The sequence below is a fragment of the Rhamphochromis sp. 'chilingali' genome (genome assembly GCF_963969265.1).
Source record: "Rhamphochromis sp. 'chilingali' genome assembly, chromosome: 10".
Classification (NCBI taxonomy): Eukaryota; Metazoa; Chordata; class Actinopteri; order Cichliformes; family Cichlidae; genus Rhamphochromis; species Rhamphochromis sp. 'chilingali'.
This window is the reverse complement of record NC_137937.1, coordinates 25,495,259-25,516,255: the sequence shown is the minus strand read 5'-3', so window position 1 is coordinate 25,516,255 and position 20,997 is coordinate 25,495,259. Positions and strand designations below refer to the sequence as shown.

General features: G+C 40.2%; 1 protein-coding gene across 2 annotated transcripts; it reads right to left on the bottom strand.

The window, feature by feature from the left end:
- Window positions 1-4,429: 4,429 nt before the first annotated feature.
- ercc6l2 (excision repair cross-complementation group 6-like 2) lies at window positions 4,430-20,564 on the bottom strand. 2 transcript variants are annotated; one of them, XM_080894045.1, is made up of 20 exons: window positions 20,255-20,564; window positions 19,489-19,916; window positions 19,255-19,371; window positions 18,886-19,079; window positions 18,598-18,691; window positions 18,339-18,406; window positions 16,787-16,994; window positions 16,502-16,642; window positions 16,002-16,118; window positions 15,797-15,916; window positions 15,647-15,718; window positions 13,853-13,998; window positions 13,666-13,761; window positions 13,379-13,478; window positions 13,105-13,257; window positions 12,373-12,453; window positions 10,470-11,436; window positions 10,236-10,390; window positions 9,600-9,757; window positions 4,434-8,359 (listed from the first exon to the last, which is right to left on the bottom strand). In XM_080894045.1, exons 1-20 carry the CDS (start codon window positions 20,280-20,282, stop codon window positions 7,195-7,197), a joined length of 4,608 nt encoding a protein of 1,535 aa, XP_080750171.1. In that variant the 5' UTR covers window positions 20,283-20,564; the 3' UTR covers window positions 4,434-7,194. The 2 variants fall into 2 exon arrangements, with proteins under 2 accessions (XP_080750172.1, XP_080750171.1); XM_080894046.1 differs by lacking the exons at window positions 18,886-19,079; window positions 19,255-19,371; window positions 19,489-19,916; window positions 20,255-20,564 and having other exon boundaries at window positions 4,430-8,359; window positions 18,603-18,679.
- Between the last annotated feature and the right edge of the window lie 433 nt (window positions 20,565-20,997).

Here is a 20,997-nt window from a genome sequence, read left to right as displayed (position 1 = left end):
AGACGCAATCATCTCAGAATCAGACTCTTTTCTAATCCACAGCAGGAGTTCGGGACAGAGACTTATCAGCTTCTACCTGCATCCTCAGAAATTAGTTTGAAGGGTGTGCTGCAGACAGCATGATATACAGTGTTTAAAGAAAACAAAACCTTCCCTCATCTGTGTATGTATATATGCTGACACGCACAGCTGTTTTAATTAGCATGTGCTTCAGTGATGTCTGACCTAAAAGGGTCACTAATCACACGGAAACAGGGGTGTTTAGACAACCGTGATGAATGATCCTCCCCATGAGAGATAGTGTCGGGAATAAGAAAAAAGAAGGAGTGAGAAGGGGAGGAAGGTCAGAGTGACCCTGAGCTTAGATAGTCTATTCCTAGTCTGAATGTTTAAAAAAAAAGAAAGGAAAATAATGACCTGTTCACAAATCAAAACTCTGTTCACTTCTCTTGGTATCAATCAATGACTGTAGGAAACATATACACTGATTGGTATGGATATTCATGGTAAGAGAAAATCTCAGAATCTGTGAGCTCATCAGTTTATCTGTAATTGATACATATGACTTTGGTTTTGTAATATATTAAGACAGAAAATCCTCGATTTCCACTGTGTACATTCACAGCAACTACAAATAGTGTAGGAGCCAAACTCACGTCCACAAAGTCTTTTAAAATTGTCAAATTATCAAAAATGTATTGCTGCCTGATTGATCATCGCGAATAATGGCCGATGGTAAATCAAGTGTGTGGACGCTTTTAACGTATTCCTACCTGAGCTGTTTGTTTTTGTTGCACATCATTGTTCATGGTAAAGCTTCAATCTAACCTGGCCTGGACTGCAGATGTAAATTAGCCGTGTTGTTTAAATTTTTTAATGTTTTTTTCTTTGGTTTATGTATATTCGTTTACATGTATGAAAGGAAAGAAAAAAGAAAGGAGTATTTATCATACCAACACAAACAGGGTGACACAAGAGTAACTAGTAAATCATACTTCATGAAAAATAAAGATGTGTTTTAACTGAGTGATTTGATGTCTTCTCAGAGTTCTCTAAGGTCAACTGAATTTTATTTATGTAGTGTTTTTCATAAATACTACGAGCTGTAATAAATCATTGGAGTGATTTATTATTAATCATTCATCAGGCCCCGTTAGACCCTGAACTTGAGCTGTTAAGAATACGATGGGTGGATGTTGTGATCGTGTAAAGATTCGTCATGGCCACTAGAGGGCGCGAAATGTAAAGGTTTCATCGTGCCTTGGGATTCCAGAGCTATAGCGCTGCAGCAGAAATCCGGCGATCAAATGTAGTCAAATTACCATTTTTATCACAACACTGTTCCCCGCCACCGGGGGTTTCCCATCATGCGTGCTAAATTGAAATATCTGTGTAAATGCATCTACTTTCAAAGCTGCAGTCTGAGCAACGTGTGTGTTACCTGCAGCTGAAATCAAAGGATGTTTACCTGGGTTGTTCAACAGCAGGGACTTTCCTCACCTGGGGTGATCTGCGATTTATGGGTATGGGTGGCAGCACAATTATGACACCTTTTAATTTATAGTTTCCCTTACAAAGCCTCTCTAACGTCAAGTGCGGTTCTCAAAGCTAATATCTCACTTATTTTCCAGACAGTGTGTGGGAGAGCTTTCTACACACGCAGAATGAGGGCTTTAACCATCAGATAGGTCAGATTTTGGTACACATATTAAACCCAGAGTGTCTAAAGCCTCCAGCAGATAATGAATTCATTAAGGAAGGGGTCAAGAAAAAGGTTTTATCACAGAAGATGACCATGGGTGACATGGGTGGTCAGGGCTCTTGAAGACACCTTCTTGTGTGTACGTTTGTGTGTGTGTGTGTGTGTGTGTGTGTGTGTGTGTGTGTGTTGAAGCACGGGTAAGAAAAGGAGAGCCTTTGAGGATGCTCCCTGTGTGACTCCTTTCTCCTCCCTGGACACTGCTTGCGTGTTGTTTCAGTAAACAGAAGGGTCCAAAGATGATCCAAGACAAGCACATTGCCACTGCAGCCCACCCAGAAGCCAAGGTCAGCACTACTAACCTTCAGACACATGCGTAAACTTACACACTAAACCAAGCTCACACACAAAAAAATTCCAGGTTAACTCAAGTGTTTAGTTTGAAACTAGAACTTTATCCACCTTTGTGCTTGCAAAGTAAAACGAAGGTAGCAATTAACCCGGATAAAGGAGTTTTGAAAAAGTCCATACACTTACATACTTGACTGGCCAAACAGCCCAGATGTATATACTATACCTTTAACTCCATGTTGCCTTTTTTGGAGTGATGCTCATCTGTATTGATGGGCAAACATTCATAGAAGCTGAAATATTTCTATGACATAATTACCAATCTTGTTTTTCAGATTTTCTTGCTGAGCCCATGAACATTTAATTCCCACTGAGCAGTTCCAGGGGGGTAATTATTTCTCCCAGCAGTTATAATACCTACAGCTTTCCTGCCATCCAGGACTGGGCTCTTTGAAACTCAAGAAGATAATTCCAATCCTTCATCTTCTTCAAAAGAGCAGGCTGTCAGGGAAGAGCTGGACTGTCAGCGAGGGAAAGCAAACAAGCTGAAAGAAGAGGGACAAACGAGACAGAGAGAGTTTTAGAGAGATGGATGGTTTGAAAAATAAAGGGCAAGTAACTTCTCTGAGGGCCCAGTGCTCACATATGGCTAGGCTTTGCTTGTATAGCCTCACTTCAAGGCGAAGGGCCCTGCAAACATAAACAGTAGAGAGTCTGCAGCTGGAGCGGGGAGGCAGCCGCTTGCTCACCGAGACCTCTCTACACTAAACAATGGATCAAGTGACGCACAGGCCTTTGGCAGTGCAACAGAGACCCGGGCTGCTTAGAAAAGCCTTTCTTCCGTGCGTTTATATCTCTACTCTCTCAATATTTACCCCATGGGAAAACACACAATTTTCCATTCCTTTTGTTCTGAAAGCAGCAAAAAGAGTAGCCCTCCCATTTCCATCTCTCCCACCTTCAACACAGGGCAGGGTCAGAAAGGATAAGTGTCCTTTTTGTGCAAATCTTTAAAAATATTATAAAATTTTTGACAACAGTAGAACCCCAGCTAAAGAATTTAATAACTAAATTATTGCAACAGCTCGATAAAGGTGCTAGGAATGAAAAGATTAAAGCTTAGATTTGCACTGAATCTCCTACACTGATATTCCCACACATGGCCTATTTCCAGCCGTGATGAGGAGAAGCAAACAAAATGCGGATTAGTCTCCCTTACTGTGTGAGTCACTGCATTAGAAACTTAGTTTGTACAAGTGTGTGCATGTGTATCTGTGTGTGTGCATCTGTGTTATATCTCTTTTATGATGGGGCACAATGGGGAAAGGAAGGGCTCGGGAGCTAGTGAATTAACCCAAATTACAGCTAGCAGTTACCCAGACAACTGGATAGGAATGAGGGGCAAATGGTGTGTAATTTTGTAATGAAGGGGGAGTTCTTTTTCACATTTCGAGACCTCCTCTGCCTGTTACCGTAACAGGAGGACTCTGTATCCCTCCAAAACAGTTGTTGCCTGCTGAGTCACCTAAATGTGTGCTTTTTTTTTTTTAATAGGCCTCGGATAGAAGCTATTTATCTGTTTCCACGTTATTATCTATGATGGTCAGCTAAGTTTCTTTTACAATTTCTTAATGGTTACCTTTATTTTCAGCTTATTTTTTAAATAAGCTATAGTGTTGCATGAACTTTGACGAGAATTATATACTATGATTTCCTCTATGAGCTCGTAAAAAGCCCCAATAAGTAATTTTCTTAGCCAACCAACAAGTTAGTTTGTAGAGTTGTGATGTTTAGATGAGTTTTACTGAAATAGTGAGAAGTGTTTTGCATTTTTTCTCTTTTCTGACTCATTAAAAGTTGGTTAGAAAGGTTAAGTAGAAGTGCAAACATTAAAGATCTGGTAAAAGAGGGTAGGGTGTTTGCTCACTGCTCAAATGGGATTAATTTGCACCCACACAGTCCTAATAAGACAGATTAAAAAGATTTTTGAGCACAAAACCTTTAAGGCCACAGTGAAATGCAAGTTAAACCAAGGATGTGAGTGTTTTGCATGATCAGGAATTTTTTACGCTGTACAGGAAATAGTGGCTGGAGGGACTTAAGTAAGAAATTCTGACACCCACAAATGTTGTATGTGGCTTGGCACACACAGCATAACAAATGCAGGAACTAGCACCTACATACACACACCTTCCTTTCCCACAATATGAGGTCAGAAAACAGTGCTAGGAATAGATTAATTTAATCCAGTCTTAAGTAATGCATTTAGAGAATTTACTATAGCATTTATTGTTACAGTTGTCCATATTTGATATTTTGTCATGTTTATTGAAACAGGTGCACACATAAACAGAAAACCTGTGAATAAGGCAAAAACAGACTTTGTACAATTCTGTTTGTTCTGTTCTCTGCCAAGCTGTCGCCACACTGCTTCGGTGATGTTAAGGTCTGGGCTCTGGGTCCAGTCCATGACTGATCCTTTTGCATTGTGTTTTTTTTCTATCCAGTTATGCTTTTACCACACGGGCAGTGTGTTTCATCAGATGCTTTCTGGATAGTACTACATGGTGGATCAAAATCTGATGGTACTTTTCTGCATTTAGATTTCCATCAGTTCTGACAAGATCACCAACACTACTGGCTGAAGTGCAGCCCCATGACAGAGCCTGTGTCATGTTTTACTGTTGTACCTCTCTCCTGAGCTCCTCTGTGAATACTGACAATTTGAACCAAAAATGTCAAATTTGTATTAGTCACTCCATAAGATGTGTGTAGATACAAAACTGGTTCATCCTTTGAGTTTGGTGCCTTTTTAATGCTTGAATGATTCTTATACCGACTTAAAAACCCAAGAACTGGACTGAAAATGAGTGTAAAAGCAGTCAATGTCCACATAAAAACTTCAGAAAGCTTTAAGAACTATTGCTCAAAGAACTATTTTGTACAGTACTGTAAATCAACATTTATCACATTCATACGCTGAAGACTTGGGATTACTTTTTTTCAATGTGTATGTTTTTTTTTTTTTAAATTTCAGTGTCTTTAAAACAACAGATGCAGTTCGTAGCGCAGATTCTTTTGGTTGCTTCGTTTTATGCATTTATACATGAGCTATTTCTTAATCTGGGACAGCCTGCAGATGTTCTTCACACACTGCAGAGTGAACCTATAGAAACCCGATCCAAAGATGACTGCAGGCTGAGGTCAGAGTGGGTGACAACACTCATTCACAGTTTTTTACAAATCAAATCAAACTAGGTGTGACAGTCTGACCTGTGAAAATAAACTTAGAGGTTCAGGGCCATCTCTTCGCTTGACTGTGCTGCATTTTACAGGCTTACAGACACTCAGGTTATTGTGGCAGGAAATATAAACAGACTTCTCAACCTTCCCTCGACACATAAAGACAAGAAACTAATGAGAGGACTGGAAAAACAGTCAGCCTCTTTGGTGGGATTTCTTGTAGCTCCATCTGTGGGAAACGGCCTCCCATGGCAAGTAATAAAATACAATAATCCAACTGATTTGAGACATTGTCAGTTATAAGTCATGGCAGCAGAAGCAGATCTTTGTTATAATAATGTAGTTAGTACTAAGGACATGAAAGCTTTGTTTGCCACCGAGCCATGCTAGCTGACATCCATTAGCCTGGAACCACTGCAAGCCAGTTAGTGAGCTTCACCATTGCCAGTAAACACAAAAAGATAAAAACGATAGGGATCTGCAAATCTCAGTTTTGGATGAATCAGAAACAAAGAGAGAAAAATGTTTTGGGGACTTGGAAGAGAAAAGGCTTTTGATTCATTAAACAGGTGTGACGGATGTGTGGCTTCTAATTTAGCAAACATAGCCATGATCTACCACACACACACACACACACACACACACACACACACACACACACACACACACACACACACACACACACACACACACACTTTACCGACCTGCATGATTTGTTGAGGCACGTTCAGTGATGTTCCGCACTTTCTCATTTCTGCTACACAGAACACAACACTTAAACAGAGCAGCTTTCATTTACATCAACGCAACAGCTGAAAGAGGTCAAACACAGCTGTGTGTAACAGAACAGTAATGTGCACTCCCAAACAAACAAGATGACCTTTTTTTTTTTCATATTAAGGCAAAGCTTAGAGTTTGATGAATTTGACAAATGCAACTACAACGAAAATTTTCAGATGATGGGTGAATGGAAGGGCATGAATACTACCTGCCATCACTCATCTCGCTGCTCCACTTAAGTCTTGAATTGCTTATTGTTATTACACTAATAGCACAGCAGCTCTCCCCTCTGAGGGGCACAACTCAGCAGACCCACAGAGCGCTCAGATTACAGTGCAGATGACTGCAGGGAAACATCACCATCTACATTATGTAATGTCCACTCTCTTGGGAGGTGTGAGGCAGCAACGGGTGTGGAGTGACACAGACCTAACAGCCATTAAGGAGTTTTAAGTGGTATTTCTGCACAGTCACCAACACTTATTGGGTGACAATTATGATATCAGTCACACAAGCCTAGAAGCCAGTCGTTAACCCCTTAACAACCACTGGTTGGCAGAAAAAGAAAACGTGTAGTCCCAGATGCCAACCACCTACCAAATGAAAAGTTTAGTCATTTCACAGTTGCTGTATTTAGGAACAGCTGATCAGCCACTATACCTGTGTGATCGGCCAAAAGGGCTGACACTATGCAACCCTGCCTATGCTAAGTCCAAACCATAACCATGTTTGATGAGATCTGAGTCAGCTTCGCCCTGAAGTTCCACTTTTTGTTTCTCTGTTGGAAACAGTCCAGTGTAATGGAAATTATCTGTTGTCATCACATGATACATATATACAACTTACCACTGTGACGACAAAGTATAGTGCTTAGCCAGTGTAGAAAAAAAGAAAAAAAAGAAGAGCAGGGAAACTATTTTGATAAAAGTATATGCACGTTCAACTAAATACTTTCAAGAGTGATTACACTGAAGTTTATTTTAGTAACATACAAGAGAATTCTCTTTTTTAAAAAGTAAAAATAAAAGACAATTTAAAAGATTCAATCGTTTTAAACAAAAGAAAAGTACGAAAATTTGCAGACAAAGCTGCAAAACTGTTCACTAATACAAATTCAAATGCTATTTTTTCCACAGGAACTTGTCATTAGTTTTCCAGAGACTCTTGCTGTCCTTCTCCGCAGACACGGTTCTAGCTGCAAAGTTGGTGGTGATGCAAACTCTCTGCACTTCTTCTAAATCTGTTAATCTATTGATACTCTCCTCATTACCCTCATTCAGGATGTCCCAGAAGTCTTTGCGACTGCCCTTCGATGCCCGTGCTGTTGTTTCGACCTGGTGTGTAGTTTGGGTGTGTAAGGTTGCATCAGAGTGGGAAGTGAGTGCGGACGGTGAAGGCGTGGTAAGATTGGTGCTTACAGGTGCTACGGGTGGTGTTTTTGGGATGTGTTGAGTACTCTTGGGTTTGGGTTTTAGTAAGTCATCTAGGATCGAGGTGTCTCCTATCAGCTCTGTTAGGTAGGAGCGATTAGTGGAGATGGAAGGGGGCTGAGAATTTTCTCTCTGCTCCCTCTGCAAAGTTTCACTTATCCTCAAAGATGACTTCTGCTCCTGCTCTTTTCCTCGTGCTGTGGGTTTGGATACCATGGCGGAACTGCCATGGCTGAGGTCCGAAGAAGAAGGGGTATCTCTGTCTGTGCAGTTCAGGCGAGCAGAAGCCTCCCCAGACCCAAGACCACTGCTGCTGACTCGATCGCCGCCAAGACCACCACCAGCTATGTGGGCTCCAGAAGTAGAAACACTACCTCCCTTTGTCCGCTTGAGTCCTCTGGCACTGCAGTGCGTCTCGTCCTGCTCTTCTGACTCAGGACTTGGAACATCACTTAGAGGTTCCAGCACATTCCTTTGTGATATTCTTTGCTTTTTGCGAGGTTTTGGAGTATCGCCTTTTGAGTTTCTAGCCTTTTTTGGTGGCACAGGAGTTTTTTGCGATGTTTCAGGTTTAGTTCTGAAATTCTTTTGAGTGAATGTCAAATTTTTTGTGGCTTTTGAAGCATCCTTTTGTGGATTTTTGATCTCCGAGTTAGCAGCTAAGGGGGAGGCTTGTGCTGAAACAGGTTGTGGGAAGTTGTTTTTGACCGTATCAGCCAACTCAGGGAGGTTCAGTGAAGTGTAATACTGGTGAAGCAAGGCCAGCCTCTGGGTTGAATCTTTGCTCAGAATTTCAACAGCAAACTGGTGGACTGTGGGAAATTTGAATTTTTCTGCCATTTCCTCCAGCTGTTGCCTGCAAAAAAAAGAAAGAAAAGAAAAGGGGCGATAATGAAGGAAGAAAGTGCAAAAAACCCATCTAAAAATAGAAAATTGTGTTAGATACTGAAGATGACAGGATATTTTAACAACTAATGGTTTCTCCTAACCTCTATTCACAAATGCACAGTAAGATCAAGGCTAGAATCTGGCATCTGTGACCATAAAATGCCTTAAAATCTCAAATAATACCTCTTCAAAAAGCCACAAGGCCTATACTATTAACCACATATTGAGTGAGGCCTAACTAATTATAAACATCCCATATTCATGCTCATATCCAGAAAGCAGTGTAGTGTGTAGTATTTTTCATTAGCTCCTAGGCACCTATTAAAACTCTGCTCTAACAATTATTGGGGACAGAAATACCTCCGTGGTGGTAAAGCAGAATTATAGTGGTGTTACTAGCATTTGTGGCTTTTACTGAAAAAACAAAACAAAACAAAACAATACAATAAAAGTAGGAGCAGTATAACCTGATGCGCATGTGGATTTTAATCATTAAACACCAAGGTTAACTGAGGCGATAGCAATATAAGTAGTGTGTATTTGCTTCCTGGTGAGCCTCCAGGCAGGGATACAGCCCTCGGGGAGTGAGACTGGAGCCACGAACAGTGTCTGTGTGTCTGCGTTTGAGTATTTAGAAAGGGGTGGGGGTGATGCAGCAGAACAGAATCGTGTATTTGAATGCTCTGCATGTGAACGTGTGCTAATACTTGTTAGGATATGTGTGTGTACGTATCAGAGTGAGTTTGGAAGTCCTAAGGCGATCATTTTGGTTAGTCCCAGGAGGGCTGCGGTTGTGAAGGGGAAAACTCCTGCACTGTTGGGCATGGTCATAACTGGGTAATCTTTGGCACGATGCTGGGAAATAGGTGGAAGGAAAAGCTCAGAGGTGGTCCCTCACTAAATACACATACACAATTACTGAGGCCCAGGTGGGGCACTCAACACTATATCTCCGGTAGGTTTTGGCCTCATTCCTCACTGCTAGAAATTGTTCTTTCTTTTCCTTTCCTCCCCATTACTCCTCTAGCCAACCTTCCTCTCACTTATTATCCTACTTTTTTCCTCCCATATCAGAATTTTTTTTACTCTTCTGTTGCAGTTTTTCCCCTACACCTTCATCACCTCTCCCTCTTTTACCCCCCGGCCTCTCTTATCATCATGTGATTTTTCTGCCTTAAAATAAGTTAAACTCTTTTACAATTCACTACCTGCGTATGGCTTTGGGAGTCTCGCCAAAGATGAAGGTGTTGTGTTTGGTGTGATGCACACTCTTGGTGGTAAAGGTGACTGGATGATCCAAACTGAGCTCTTGCAGCCTCATAGTGGAATGACACGGCTCACTGTCTGGCAAGCTCTCCGCCAAGCTCTGGCACAATCAAACAAGAGTAAAGTTTCAGAGAAATATTGATCCACTCTCTGTCAAGTTACCTAACAACAACATAGTTTATAGTCATTACCGGTGGACCAGATTTGCAGGCATGAAAGAGCATGTAAAAAATGAAGTACTGTGCTGCAATTAATGGACAGTCTTAAGTCACTGGTCCTAAAAGTCCTATAATTACGCTAAATCATAATGAACAGCATTTATTTACCCCATAGTTCTACTCTTTTTAAAATTAATTTCACTGATCAACTCGGTTTCAAATCAGCACAAACTGCCCAACAGTAATCTACAAGTATCACTCCCATGTAACAGAAAAAAAATGTGTTTTATAAACTGGGTGAAATGATCCTTTAACTTGCCATCAACACAGGGTTAAAGGTATGACGCTTGACTGAGGGCTCTATATCATACTATGTGAAGAATCAATGGACCAGATCAGTGTTTGACCTCTTGTTTGTACCTCTTGGGTTCCTAGAAGGTGATTGGCCGGGAGCTGCGAGTACATTTTGCGTTCAAACACGTCCCGTACAGCAGCTCGACTGATTAGCTCTTCTGCTTTGCTGCCACCCACAATGCGCTGGTTAGAGTGGGTGTACACCACCTCCTGTACACCTCCTTGAAATGAAAAAAAAAAGTCCATCAGAATTGGTACAATTTTGTTATTAAAAGTGTTTAAAGTAGCACTGGAACTAACCTAGCATGCAGTCAATAGTTCCATTCTTTTCTTTAGATGCCAGGGTTGTCTGACTTTTCAAAGTTGTAAATGAAACAGCCTTCGGCATCAAAGCTTCCTTCTCTGTTGTGCCCGTCACAGGTCTTTGCCCAAGTTTTTGCAATTTAACTCTGGATCTCTCCATGTGTGGACTTACATGTTCCTCCTCTGAAGATGAGAATGTCTCTATATCTTCTGTGTATTTTGATCTTCTTTTATCCCTTTCACTTGCACTTTGCCTCCTTTTACTGCAGTCTGTCCTTCCTCCCCCCTTCTCTGCTCCATCATGTAAATATAAAGTATCCTTTTTGGACCACGACTTTGCCTCTAAGTCGAAGTCTTCAGATTCATCTGAGTAACCACCAAACTTGTGTTTTTGGCGAAATGTAGTTTTGAGTTTATTAACTTTATTTTTTTCTACTTTAGAGTTTTTATTGCCATCTTCATCCACAGTAATTATTTCACGTATCTGCCGTTTCAGACCCGTGTCACCGTCTTGTCTCCCATTATCTCCATTATCTCTTAATTTTCTGTCTGAATTGCAGGATGTGTCCCTGGTTTCTGTTCCCAAATGGACACCGACATTTCCTGTGATGGAGGTCGACGTGTCTTCCCTTTTTTCCTCCTCAGGATCTTCCTCAAAGCAGCTTCCTTCACCTTCTGGACTCGTTTGTCCTTCTAGCGCTGGTGCTTCTTTGACTCTTTCAAAGAGTTTGGAGAAACCATGCTGTTGGAGACTCATTCGACCAGGACCTGTTGTAGCACTCCTGCTCCTATTGCAATCATCTGTACTGAGGTTTGAGGCCTTTCTCTTGACCCCCTGCTCCCTCTCATCCTCTTCACTGCTGAAGTCCAGCACCCCTGTGGAGACGTTTGATGCATCGCTGTTCTCCTTCACTGGTTTATCATTTGGTACATGGACTTTTGTAGGTGAAGAACCTCCAGCTTGCTAAAACAGTAGACACAAGGTAGAAACAGACTGAGAAAGAAAGGACAAGCAGGGCAGGCAATACATTTCTCTTATTAGTTGCATCTTGTTGTAAGTGAACTGTAGCTTTAGCTCAAAAATCCACCTGTATCACCACTGAGTGACCCAATCAGGCAATCTTTCAAGTGATACAAAGCTATTTGTTAACTTTCAATAATGTGGTTTAAAGCTTCTATAATGATAAAAAGAAAAGGGTCATAACGTGTTCCAGTGTTACATGAATGAGTCTCTGGCTGCCCCCCAACTGATTCTAATTTCAATTTCATGAACTAGGTGACCCAGGTTAGCTCATATTTTTGCAGGTATCCAGGTTCTTTGAGTATGTCTGAATTCACTATAGTGTTTCAGGGTTTTCGTTATTTGTTTTTGGATTTTTTTGCAAGGAAAAAGCTGCTCTGACTGTTCTCAGTGGAGTAGTAAAAAGGACAGCATAGTGCACACTGCAGGCCTGGCTGGGAAAAGGATGATAAGGGGTACCACTGTATAAATAAATAGCTGAAAAGTGGAAGACAGACTTCATTGTGGTATGTGCCTTACATTAGCGCAAACAAGTAATGGCACCCAGCTGTTCATATGTGGTGGTGACACAACAAGAGCCTTATGCTTCAGTTTCACTAATAGAATAAAATGTTATCTGTTATCTTCCATAGCGTACTCCAGAGTCTACTGCACTTGATGTGTTTGCAAGTATTAATAGTAATTAATTGGAAGTGTGCAGTACAAGTTGGTCACTTTCACTCTCTCAAAACAGCAGCTGAGATCTGCTTAATGAGACTGTGTGGCTGGTAGACTGACGGACAGCAGGGTTCACGTGGGAATGGGAAGACAAGGGGTCTGCTTGGAAAGAATGACAGAGTCAGGGGTGTTCTGAGTTTCTGAGAAGAGAAGACTACTCACGCCAGCTCCCTTTGTCTCCTCCTCCGTGTCTTTGCCTGTGTGTGTACTCATCATAACACCAGCCTCCACTTGCCCTTCTCTCTGAGAGGAATTCATCAAAACAAACATTTCAGTGAACAGCATCAACTCAGTTCTGTCACAACCATCAGCACAACAATATCTTTCACTTTTGGTATTTAGTATAACACTGTGAGAGACAGGTTAGGTCTTCTGCAGGATACCATTTTTATAACTGTACGTTTAAACATATCTTTAATTTGAAATGTAAAGGGAAATCCTATTTGGGCAATATCCTGCTTTTTAAAAACACAACAAGCAACCTAGAGTACTGTGACACTGTTGTATGTATAAATCAAGATTTCTGAATCCTGCTAACCACCCTTGCGGACGCAGCTACAGCCAATTATTTTAACAACACCTGAATTCAAAGATTAAGAGATGTAGTGCATTTATTATGCAGATGGAAATATGTACACCCAGTTTTCTCTGTGCTCTGAGATGATGAAACCAGGACAGTCATACCTACCTAGTGTAGTTTAAGTCTTGATATTGAGTTGAAAATCAAAGCAAGTGTTAAATGCCTCCAAAGGCCCAAGACAAGAAACAGTAAAAGTCATTTTGGTTTGTGAAACCCTGAATTGCGACTGTGGAAATAAATCAGTGGGATGATGTGAGTCCAGGCGGGCAGCAGCACACACAGTCAAACAGTAAAAGGTCTGTCGGCTATCTAACCTCTAAAATCTTGCGGGTGAGACAGGTCCCTTGAGTTTGCAGCCTAAATAGGTTTTTGATCCCAAACAGTTCATCCTTATGGTCACCATGCCCCCGCACTGCTTCGAAATACCGCCGGGAGCTCTCTTTGCCAACTACAGAGGAGTGCAATTGCTGGAAAATGGGAGAGAATGTGGAAATGCAGCATCTAATTTATATACTATAGCTTCATCTGTATATACAGTATTTAAATTGCAGATTACATTATGTCTATGAGTTTACAGTAGTCTGGTACCTGTTTGTAAATTTGTCGTAGGTATATGACCTCTTCCACAGTCCCCAGTGAGATCAGCCTAAGAACAGTCACATCCCTGCATTGGCCAATGCGATATGCCCTGAGGAGATGTATAAAAAGTATGATGCTTTTCAACAGCACAAAGTGGCGCAATAACACCAAACATTCCTGCCTTGACTTTGGATGCAGTATGCAACAGTTAGGAATTACCAGAATATTGTTAGGTTAGCTAAAGAGCTGCAGCAAAACACTACTATGAAATAATATCTAGTCAGGTGGCAGCCTACCTGTCAATAGCCTGAAGGTCATTGGCTGGGTTCCAGGTGGGGTCAAACAGCACCACAACATTAGCACCAACAAAGTTAAGACCAAGACCACCTGCCCTAATAGAAAATACACATATTAGTAGGTTTCAATACCAAATACTACCTAGGATAAAATTAATTGCTACAAGTGTTGGTATTTCCAACTGACATGGTGGAAACCAGGCAGAGGTTGATGTGAGAGGAGCTGTTAAAGTCTCTGACGATCTGGACTCGCTCTTTGGATTTGGTGGATCCGTCCAGTCTGCTGAAGTCCAGGCCCACAGCCATGCAGTAGCTCTCCATCACATCTAATAGCTAAAAGATTCAATACACAATAAATGACCATTTAGGAGTTTATTAATCAGTAGAGTTGTATAGAAAATAGATCCTACACGTGTAAACTGAAGCAGCATATCTAAAAATATCTGCTGGACTTTAGTCTTTACAACTTATACTTACAGATCTACAGTGAGGCTAAACACTGAGCACTACACTGGCCTGTATGGACACCATGATTAGCATTAAAGTAAAACCAAGGTCATGAAAATATGACTTCATATCATGCTTCCTCCCTTCTGCACACTCTGCCTGCATCCCACGCCCACATCAAAAATTAAGTACTTTCAGTTATGATGTGAAGACTGAGAAAAAGAAACTTAGGCTCAAGGTTATAACTAACTAAAACTAATATAACACCTAAAAGTGAGTGTGAAAGTGCTGTAAAATTAAATGAAAACAAAACCTAACTGAGATAACACAACAATACTTAACATAAAAATATTACTTTTAGACTTAAGCCTATGTGACCGTGTATTATCAGACTGCTCTGCACTTTAATCTCACCTAGACGATAATGACAACAAATCTAAAACTATTAAAAATTTAACGAGTAAACCCACTCTAAAACTAATTCCAGAATTATAGCAGACGCAGTAGCATTTCAACAGAACCTCACAAAGACACCTGATGTATTCCTGGAGAGAGTGAAATTAAACTGAACAGAAAGCAAAAACTATAATAACTGCTGATTGATATACCTGAAGCTTAAATGAGTTATACTGTATCAGGTGACTACAACCATTAGACTGCACTCTCAGTCTAATTGTCTTCACCACAAACTTATAAATAAACATGATGTAATGAGAAAACCACGTCCTCTAGACCTTTTTTTCCTATAAGCAATTCATCTAACAGAAGACGCGATTAGCAAGGTTCAGGCTGCTCCTTTGTTCAATTTTATTTTATTGGCATAGCACCAATTCACAACAACAGTTGCCTCAAAGTACTTTGTATTGTAAGGTAAAGACCCTACAATATTAGAAAAACAATTGCATAACCCCCTATAAGCAAGCACTTTGCAACAGTGGGAAGAAAAAACTCCCTGTTAACGGAAAGATTTAGAACTGGTTTCTCAGGATCACTCTGAGACAGGATGATATTTTGCAAATGAAGGAATGCAGTCCTACACGTGTGTTTAATATGCATACAGAAGGACATATCCTGGTCACAAAGAACTCCAATACTCCTCATAGTGTTACTTAAGGTCAAGTTAATGCCATCCAGAGTATCAGGTTAGACACCATGTTTCCAAGATTTTTAGGATCAAGTACAAAAACTTCAGTTTGGGATGATTTAGAAATAGGAAATTAGAGGTAATCCAGGTCTTTAAGAAATGCCAGTAATTTAACTGGTAGATTTGTATCATCTGGCTTGATGAAAAAAATAATGCTGGGTATCATCTGCATAGCAATGAAACTGCACAGAGTGCTTTTTAATAACACTGCCTAAGGAAAATATGTATAATGTAAAACGACCCTAGAAGAAGACTCCCTATTTAAATGAACAAATTGGAATCTATCAAAATAGATACGACTCAGTATTTAATTCACTCATTGCACAACATATAAACCTGCAATCACACATCCAAAGTCACAGAAACAAAAAATGCAAACGCAGCTCTCACCTTGGTTGAGAGAGAAAAAATAAGCACTTTATCTCTCTTTTGTAGATAAAATTTGAGAAGCTTCTGCAGCACCTAAAAGAAAGCATAAACCTGTTAACCCCCTTTAGAAACTGGCAGTGAAGGGATCACGCAGCTGTTTTCGTGCTTTACCTTCATTTTTCCACTGTACATTGGGTCTGACAAGGCTTCAAATGCTTCATTTTTGCATCTATGCACAAATTCTGGAAACTTCTGGAATACCTTTGCACAAACAGCACTCACATACTTTTCCTAAAAATAAGTGGGAAAGTCATTTTAATGAACAAGATCTTGAGAGAATCGATCCAGAATCACGTGCAAAGCAACACAACTCTACCTGTTTCTTGCTGGTGCCTGGAGTAGACTGAAGGAGTGCTACATGGTTCGCAACTTTTCTCAATATGGCCAGGTAACTAAAGTACAGCTCCTTCATATGAACACCATCAGAGTTTGTCTATGATAGAAGGAAAATATTATTTAATGTAAGAGACAAAGCATCTTCTTGTTGATTTTTATACATGTGATTTTTATGCAAAAGCATAAAGTTTCCTTTCTGTTTTAATGGGATCTATTACTTAGTGTATTCTAGCAGACTATAATGAACTTTAAAACAGTTACTTAATGAAAAAAAAGATTAGGCACCTTCACAAAGACACTTTATATGAACTGCAGTTAAAATACATTGTGATATTTTGATGTGATACTTTAAAGTGGGTAAAATAAAATGTAAACAAACAAACAAAATATCCAATAAAAGTGATTTTGGTCTCAACATATAGAATCAAGTTGTGTGTCCCTGCAATTTACGAAGCACGATAGCAGAAGAGAAAAACTAACTTTATAGCAGCAGCTTCTGCGGGTGCGTCTGTTGTGACAGTCACATTTTTCTGATGACCTTAGGAGTAATGTCACATCTTCACTGCCGAGCACTGCCTGATACACTGTCTGCTGAAACTCTGTCATAGAGCAATATACCACCTTCGATGAAACAACACATACATACATATACAGAAGGGAATTAAGTCAAATAAATCTGATTGAATTAAAAAAAAATGTAATTATGAAAATGATAAAAGCACAGTAAGTGATAAAAGTGTTGGTCAGTCTGACGTCTAGTCTTACCCGGTCGTCCTTCTTGGGCAGCTGTTCTTTGATAAGAGCTTTAGTCCTTCTGAAGAACCAATGAGAAATCTTCCTCACCAGGGCTCTGACGGCCTTCCTCCCTGTAGCGAGAGCGCGTTTGGTTGCGCTGTGCCTCTGCCCTTGCTCAATTGGATCTGAAAATTTGTTCTTGAAGTGGCCTAAGCTACCAAGACAACCTGGTATAGCCCTGAAGAGAAAAGTAAACATAAATCTGAATCCCTGCATAGAAGTTAAATAAAAACATAATGCAATTCATTAAATTTAATTGAAAATGGGGCAAAGTCTACATATTAAAGTAAGATTTTTAACAGTAAGAATTAACGGTTCTTGTTAGTAAGATGGTAAGACCAGAGGCAAGCATTTGTGGAGGTGTGGGAGTGCATTAGTGTCCATCTCTGCACATTGATGGGACCATTGATGTTGAACAGTCATGGATGTTTTTCAGGGAAGGCTGAATTCAGGTGCTAAAATGGTCTAGTTAAAAATGCCTTCTTTAGGCTGCTCCTTTTAGGGGTCACCACAGTGGAGCATCTGACTACATCTCACGCTATAACTAGCATACTGCTCTCCAACACCAACCCTCTGCATGTCCTCCTTCACTTCGTCTATGAATCTTCTTTGTGGTCTTCTTCTCAACCTCCCACCTGGAAGGTCCACATTCAGCATCCTTTGACCAATATATACATTATCCCTGCTCTGGATGTTCAAAAAAATCTCAATCTTCCAACTTTGTCTCGAAACCGCTCAACCTAAGCTAAAATATCTTAACGTCTTCAGATCTGCCACCTCCAGCTGCACCTCCTGTGGGAATTAGTGGTGCTATCTCCAAATAATACAACACAGCAGGTCTTAAAACCATCTCATAAACCTTACTTTCACACTTACTGCAACATTTTGGGAACACATCACTCCGTACACTCATCTCCACTCTGCCAGCACTCACTTCTTCACTGTTATGCACTGTCCATTGCTTTGAATGGTTGATCCCAGGTATCTAAATTAATCCACGCCACTACTGCCGCTCCTTGCCTGTCTACCCTCACTACAGATTGCAATGCCATCTACAAATCTTATAGTCCACATAGACTTCTGCCTGACCTCATCTGTCAACCTGTCCATTACCATCACAAACAACAAAGAGCTCAGAGCTGATCCCTGATGTAATCCCACTTCCAGCTTGAACTCACATTTCACCAGGTTCTCGCTGTCCTCGTACATGTCCTGTACCAACCTCAGTTTTCTCTGCCACTCCTGATTTCCTCATGCAGTACCACAGTCCCTCTCTTGGCAGCCTATCATGGCCCATTAAAAACAAATTATGAAACAATAAAAACAACAGAGGAGGCCAAGAAATGTTGAGCAACTGAAATCCTACAGTGGTCAAACACTTGCTGAGGGCTGTAAAAAGAAAGGGTATAGTGAAATAGCCTCCCATATCCAAACATGTTCCCGACTTGCATTGCTTTATGCCTCTCACATTTTTTAAAAGACAAGTTGTGATATAAATTTTAAGGTTGTAATTTTAACCCACCAATCCATAACACACCACAGCTCCTCCAGGTTGTTCTGTAAAATAGTTCCAGTGAGACCAATTCTGACCTGATGGAAATACAAAGTTAGCATTAGAATCCTGACTCAAAGTTGAGCTTGCTAAAAGGTTAATAAATTAATGTGTACAGCCTCAAAGACAAAGTGCATCAACACTTTCCACTATCAGTTATTTGATACTGACTCATTAGTAGTCCATACTAAATACAAGAACTCTGAAATAACAACACAAGCTCTCTAACCTTACATCTTAGCTCCTTCATGGCCTGAGTGATCTGAGAGTCTGGATTTTTTATCTTGTGGGCCTCATCCACAACCACACCAGACCAGTCAATCCTGTAGGGAAAAGGCAAAGATATAATCTAGGGCATAAATAGATAAGGCAAATTTATTTACGGCACAAAATTGATCTAAAATGCAACTAAAGTGCCTTAAAAATAAATAAAAACTAAAATGAACAATTTCTTAAGGAGCCTAATTTATAAATAGTACTAAATGTACTATACATGTTTTTTAAGCGTGGGTCTTACTTATTAAACTGATCCAGGCAGAGACGAAGAGTTTCATAGGTAGTGAGGGCAATTTCAACTCGCCCTTTCTTAATGCGGGCCAACTCCTCCTCTTTCCTCAGTCCGTGGACCACCACACACTGGAAGTGACCCCATGTGTCCAGCTCATCTTTCCAGTTATAAAGCACTGACAGTGGGGCCACAATAAGGAACACCTTAAACAGAAATGTCACAGAAATGTCAAAATTGTGACTGTGATATTCCACTGCTGTCACTTGTTGCACTTTATCAAATACATAGTGTGTGGGTTTTTTTTCTTGACAATTTTGTTAAAACACAGGTCACATTTTTATGTAAGCAAGCTTTAAAAAAAAAAAAAAAAAAACCTACTTTGCTGGGATTACTTTGCTCAGATGACTGCTGACTCTGCAGAAACTGGGGCCTGTTGTTTGCAATGTCCTCCCATGTGCCTGTTTTGTGCAATACAGCAGCCAGAAAACCAATGACCTAAGGTGAGATCCAACAGACGACAAGAATGAAAAGGAAGAGAGCCACAGGAAGCAAAATTAAAAACAAACACTGGCACTTTAACAGTTCTCACAAAAAAAATAACGTGCTTTGTACCTGTACAGTCTTTCCCAGGCCCATGTCATCTCCCAGGATGCAACCTCTGGAACGGATGTAGTTATTGTAAATGAACCTGATACCTTCCTGCTGGTAAGCTCTAAGGTATCTATTGATGGTATAGGGAACTCGGTCTTCATCAGCATCACTCAGCTCTAACGGGACACATAACTTGGGGTCTATCAGGCTGGTAGGAAACCAAGGTTTCTCATGCATGAAGTCCCTCAAACCAGGTCTCACAAGTTTTGAGACAGGTATGGCTTCCGCCTCTTGTTCGTCCTCTCCCACATCTTTATTAGTGTCTTTAAATATCACCCATGCTGTATCCTCATTAAGAGAGCTGGAGGTCAGTTTCTGGATAGTGGCTTCTCTCAGGACACCATGTCTTAGGTGTAGAGCCAGACAACTGTCACCTTCACGCCATTCTGCTGCAAAATCATTGTGACATTATATTTATTAATGATGTAGATGTATTAAAGAATTTCACATTAACTCCAGTCATTAAAATGACTGCAAATTTAAACTTGGGCAAATATAACACTAGCTATAACATATAACAATAATCTTCGCAAATACTCTTTAAGAAATTGGTCAAAAAAAGGAAAGAAACGTCTTTGCAGGAGGGGGTATTTACCACCAACTGCTAAAATATGGCTAATCACTAATTTGTGAATGTAAAAATGAACGTAAAAGCTACTTGATAGAAATATAAACATTATCTACGGAGAAAACAGACAGAATAGGAAGAAAAACAGAACAAAAATACCTTTTCCAACTGCAGAAGTTGAAGCCATTAGGAGGAAACAGAGGCTGCACTCTCTGATCTTCTTCCGGTAGAGGAAAAGGCACTGTAGCTTGTTAGCCTGCTAGATTAGCTCAGCCATCATATACAAAAAAGGAAAACGGTTAAATGGAGACGAAAAACCTATCTGTGTGAGTCACGTGATTCCGAGTAAGTCGCTCATACTTTCTCCTCTTCCAAGCGTCCTTTATTTGGGGAAAAGGCACAACAGGCTCACAGCAGGATCAGCTCCACTGCAGGCTGCTCAGTGTTTATCTGTTTTCACAATCGATACCGCACTTTCGACAAATTTCACTGACGAATCTACATTTAATAAATGTAAATATAAAAATGTCGTTTGTGCAGCTTTGTTGATTTGATTTAAATCATTTATTAAACATTGTCTGGTTTAATGATTCGATCGATTTCATCTCTTTAACCATGCGTCTCTCTTGTGTGGAAAGTGCTGCTGAGGTTTTAATGTGCTCTATTCACGAAAAAAATGATAAAATTTAAATATCAAAATGAGATAAAACATCTCAAATCTGATTTGGAGTTAACGAAATATAATATCAACTAACAATTAACTTCATATGACATAAACAATATACAGATCGGTCACATTTGTCTCACCCTCGTAGTTCCCCGGTTTTTGGAGGTACTCTGAGCATCTCAGTGATTTTTTTTTTTAATTTATTCCTTTGCATTTTGCCAGGCTGACTCACATG

What these genes read in the sequence shown, in the direction of transcription:
- ercc6l2 (XM_080894045.1), bottom strand. Translation starts at nt 20,282, where the DNA reads ATGGCTTCAACTTCTGCAGTTGGAAAAG. An exon ending in GCCTGGGAAAGACTGTACAG is followed by an intron (nt 19,372 to 19,488) that starts GTACAAAGCACG and finishes ATCTCACCTTAG; the next exon opens with GTCATTGGTTTTCTGGCTGC. An exon ending in CTGTGGTGTGTTATGGATTG is followed by an intron (nt 16,995 to 18,338) that starts GTGGGTTAAAAT and finishes TTTTCTCTTCAG; the next exon opens with GGCTATACCAGGTTGTCTTG.